Source organism: Epinephelus moara, chromosome 13 (genome assembly GCF_006386435.1).
Source record: "Epinephelus moara isolate mb chromosome 13, YSFRI_EMoa_1.0, whole genome shotgun sequence".
NCBI classification, from domain to species: domain Eukaryota; kingdom Metazoa; phylum Chordata; class Actinopteri; order Perciformes; family Serranidae; genus Epinephelus; species Epinephelus moara.
In genome coordinates this window covers 25,824,847-25,827,852 of record NC_065518.1, presented here as the reverse complement: position 1 = coordinate 25,827,852, position 3,006 = coordinate 25,824,847, and the positions used below count along the sequence as shown (strand labels likewise).

Sequence of the window (3,006 nt, the reverse complement as noted above, 5' to 3'; positions counted from 1 at the left end):
TTACACACAATCCCATGAACATGCATGCCCAACTGCAAGGTGTTATCAGAATTTCTACAACTATTATTAGACTTTTTTTTTTTTTTTTTTTTTTTGTAATTTTTTATGTATCATGTCAAGTTCTGTACATCACCTTGTTTTCTTTTTCCTTGCATATTTTTCCCCTGTTCTTACCATTGTTGTACCTGTCAAGTTACTATTGTGTTGTTTTTGCACCAAAAAAATAAAAAAGGACACACTGCAAAATAAGCTAATAATCAGCTGACCACTCACATGCAAGCATATCTGAATAACTAAATGAGTGAAATCACTGACTCCCAAAGGTTTTTTATTTCAGGCACAGACGTTTAATGATAGCCCGTCAGCTTTGATGGCCAATTGTCAGCTTGGTCTGTCAGGGGCCTGCTCTAAGTATGCTCTAAACAAGTTTATGGGGTTGCACACAATAATCTGCACCCACTTCAAGCAGAAAATGGGTGGGTATGTGAAATTAAGAAAGTATACAGGGATTGAGGTTCTTTATCAAGCTCGCTTTTTTCATTCTTTATACAATTTCAACGCATTCATTCAATGAAGATCTGATTGCCCGGTGCAATGCTGGATTCCTGACCAGGCAACTGGAAATGGAAATGGTTTTTGCATTAGCCACCATATTTCGCGTACACGCTTGGCACATGGGTGAAGTTTCAGTTAGTTACAATCTCCAACCTTTCTCCAAGATGCCATGAAATCCTACACATTACAAGTTTAACTACTAATATTTTTGTCGAAATGATATCCCACGGTGGTCCACTGACAAGGGAGGGGCTTCACCTCTCTGTTATTTCTGTTTATATCACATGTTTCATATTCCCAAATCAATGCGGATAATCAAATTATTACCAATCAACTGGTGCACATCAAGCGTTGGGCAGGCAGTATTATAACATACTATGGAAGTACTGGTTGGATCTGGGGCTTCAGGCATATTATAATAAAGCTGCCATATGAGGTCTGCTGTGCATGTTTGGTACTTAAAGGTGACATGGTGCTCACAGACTGTACACATTGGAAGAACTGTTAGTAAGCAGGGTCCCTCAGCACATTAATGCTCCAGGGCTACCTAAAGGGTTAATCCAGCCATGATTCAGTGCCAGCATTTCATAAATTTATTCTGCATCTGGCAACTAAAGTGTGATTATGTCATCTTAAAAACACTAAGAAAGGCTGTGGTAGTGGTTGAAAAAAACATAAACTGTATACGTGACAGGACACACGCTCTTTGTGCCTATTGTGATCATCGCCAGCTGACTCTGACTCTGCTTTGCTTGTGTCTTACCAGAACAGTACCAGCTGAATAACTCTGCTTACGGGCCATTTGGACAAGGGCTTCCACACCCGCACAGCAACCCCAGCACAGTGGGACTCAACAAATATACCTCCCTCAAAGCTGTGGGTAAGTCGGACACACAAGCACACACAAAATGATGCTGACTCCAACCGACACAGTAACCTTTAGAGTACAGTAGGTTGGCAGTACAGGAGCTGTCAACTGACGAAGGTCTCTTTGCCTCTTGGCAAACCGAGAGCTGATCTTATAGAGAAGCACACGCTGTTTCTGTCTGCCACTGTGCTGTTGGATAATGAAATCATCTCTAAATGTGATTGAGTGATTGATTGATTACAGCAGACTTACTCCCCAGCTCCTCACGGCCAACAGAGAGGCCTCAGGAGCTGTCTGATCAGTTATGTCACTGAAACCTTTGTTTTAATGACCAACAACACTGTGATCTTATTACAGCTAGGATCATTGTGCAACAATATTTTAGCAGAGGCTAAACAGGCAGCAGAGGTCATTGCGAAGGACCAAGCTCTACAATACATGTATTTTCATGTAACACAATGTCTGGGAGCAGCACTGGAGCTTTGAGACGAGAAGAAACTACTGAGGAAAACATGGTGGAAACTGTGACTGGTGAATTTTCTCACTTTGATTTTAACTGCAGCAAAAAAAAACTCAACTTAAAGGGATACTTTTCAATCTTCAACCAGCTTTGAATCATGAAAATGTGAGTAGTAGGTGTAAATACATCACATTCTCACTTTGACCTCGTCACATATTGACGTTTGGTTTCCACGTCCACATGCGACGTGCAAGGTACCCTGGTTGCGTTGATTGTTGACATTTTGGGAAACCGTGTTCTGCCTGTTACATACATTGTCGTCTTTCAAAATACCTTACCGTTTTCACTGGAATTTAATGTTTACATACAGTCTTTTTCAAAATAAATGCACTACGTCGGTACAACACCGTGATTTGATTTTTTTTTCCTTCAGCAACAAACACACATGGTTGGGTTTAGGAAAAAACAACAGGTTTTGGCTTTAGAATCTTACGGGACACAAACACCATTCTCTCAGGTGAAAGTCGTTGTTTGTGGAGTTTCCCCACCTTAACTTTCGTCCTTGTCCTGCCGCGTTTCCACCGCCGGGTGCTGTTAAAGTATAATGGCAACCAGCCATGTATCATGCCGGCGTTAAAGGATGCCTTTTGTCTTTGGTTTCTGATGCTGCAAGTCACTGCCCAAGCACAGAATTTCAACGACTTCAGAGTGAGACTGGGCTCGTAAATATGTGAAACTCAGGGTACAGATTGTACTTCTGCACCACAGACACAAAGAGTATAAAAGCGGATCGAGAGAGAGACCCGCCCTCCACTTTTTATGCAACTGGAATCCGGCTAATTTGGTGGAATATCAACTAATGTATGAAGTAAATGTGAATAAAAATTCCTTAATTGGTGATCTGTTAAGTGTGAACTGATCACATAGGGCTCTAGTTTCGCAGAGCGGGCGAGGCGGGGGCGCAGCGCACCTGCGCTTCGCCAACTGGGTGTGGCCAGGCGGATTTTGCAAGTTTGGCACACCGTGCGCCCTGGCGCAGCTACTCCTCTATCCCACTTCCGTCCCTCCTACCTGCGCAAGTCGGAAAGAGGGAGGAGAGAAGGCGTGGAGTGGGTTTTACACA

General features: G+C 42.7%; 1 protein-coding gene across 1 annotated transcript in view; it reads left to right on the top strand.

Annotated features, from left to right (window-relative positions):
• The window catches only part of shisa8b (shisa family member 8b), a 43,716-nt gene that overhangs the window by 35,677 nt on the left and 5,033 nt on the right, over positions 1-3,006 (top strand). Inside the window, exon 4 of the mRNA XM_050060228.1 lies at positions 1,322-1,435. Within this exon, the coding sequence (XP_049916185.1) occupies positions 1,322-1,435 (114 nt within the window). The remainder of the gene's footprint in view (positions 1-1,321; positions 1,436-3,006) is intronic.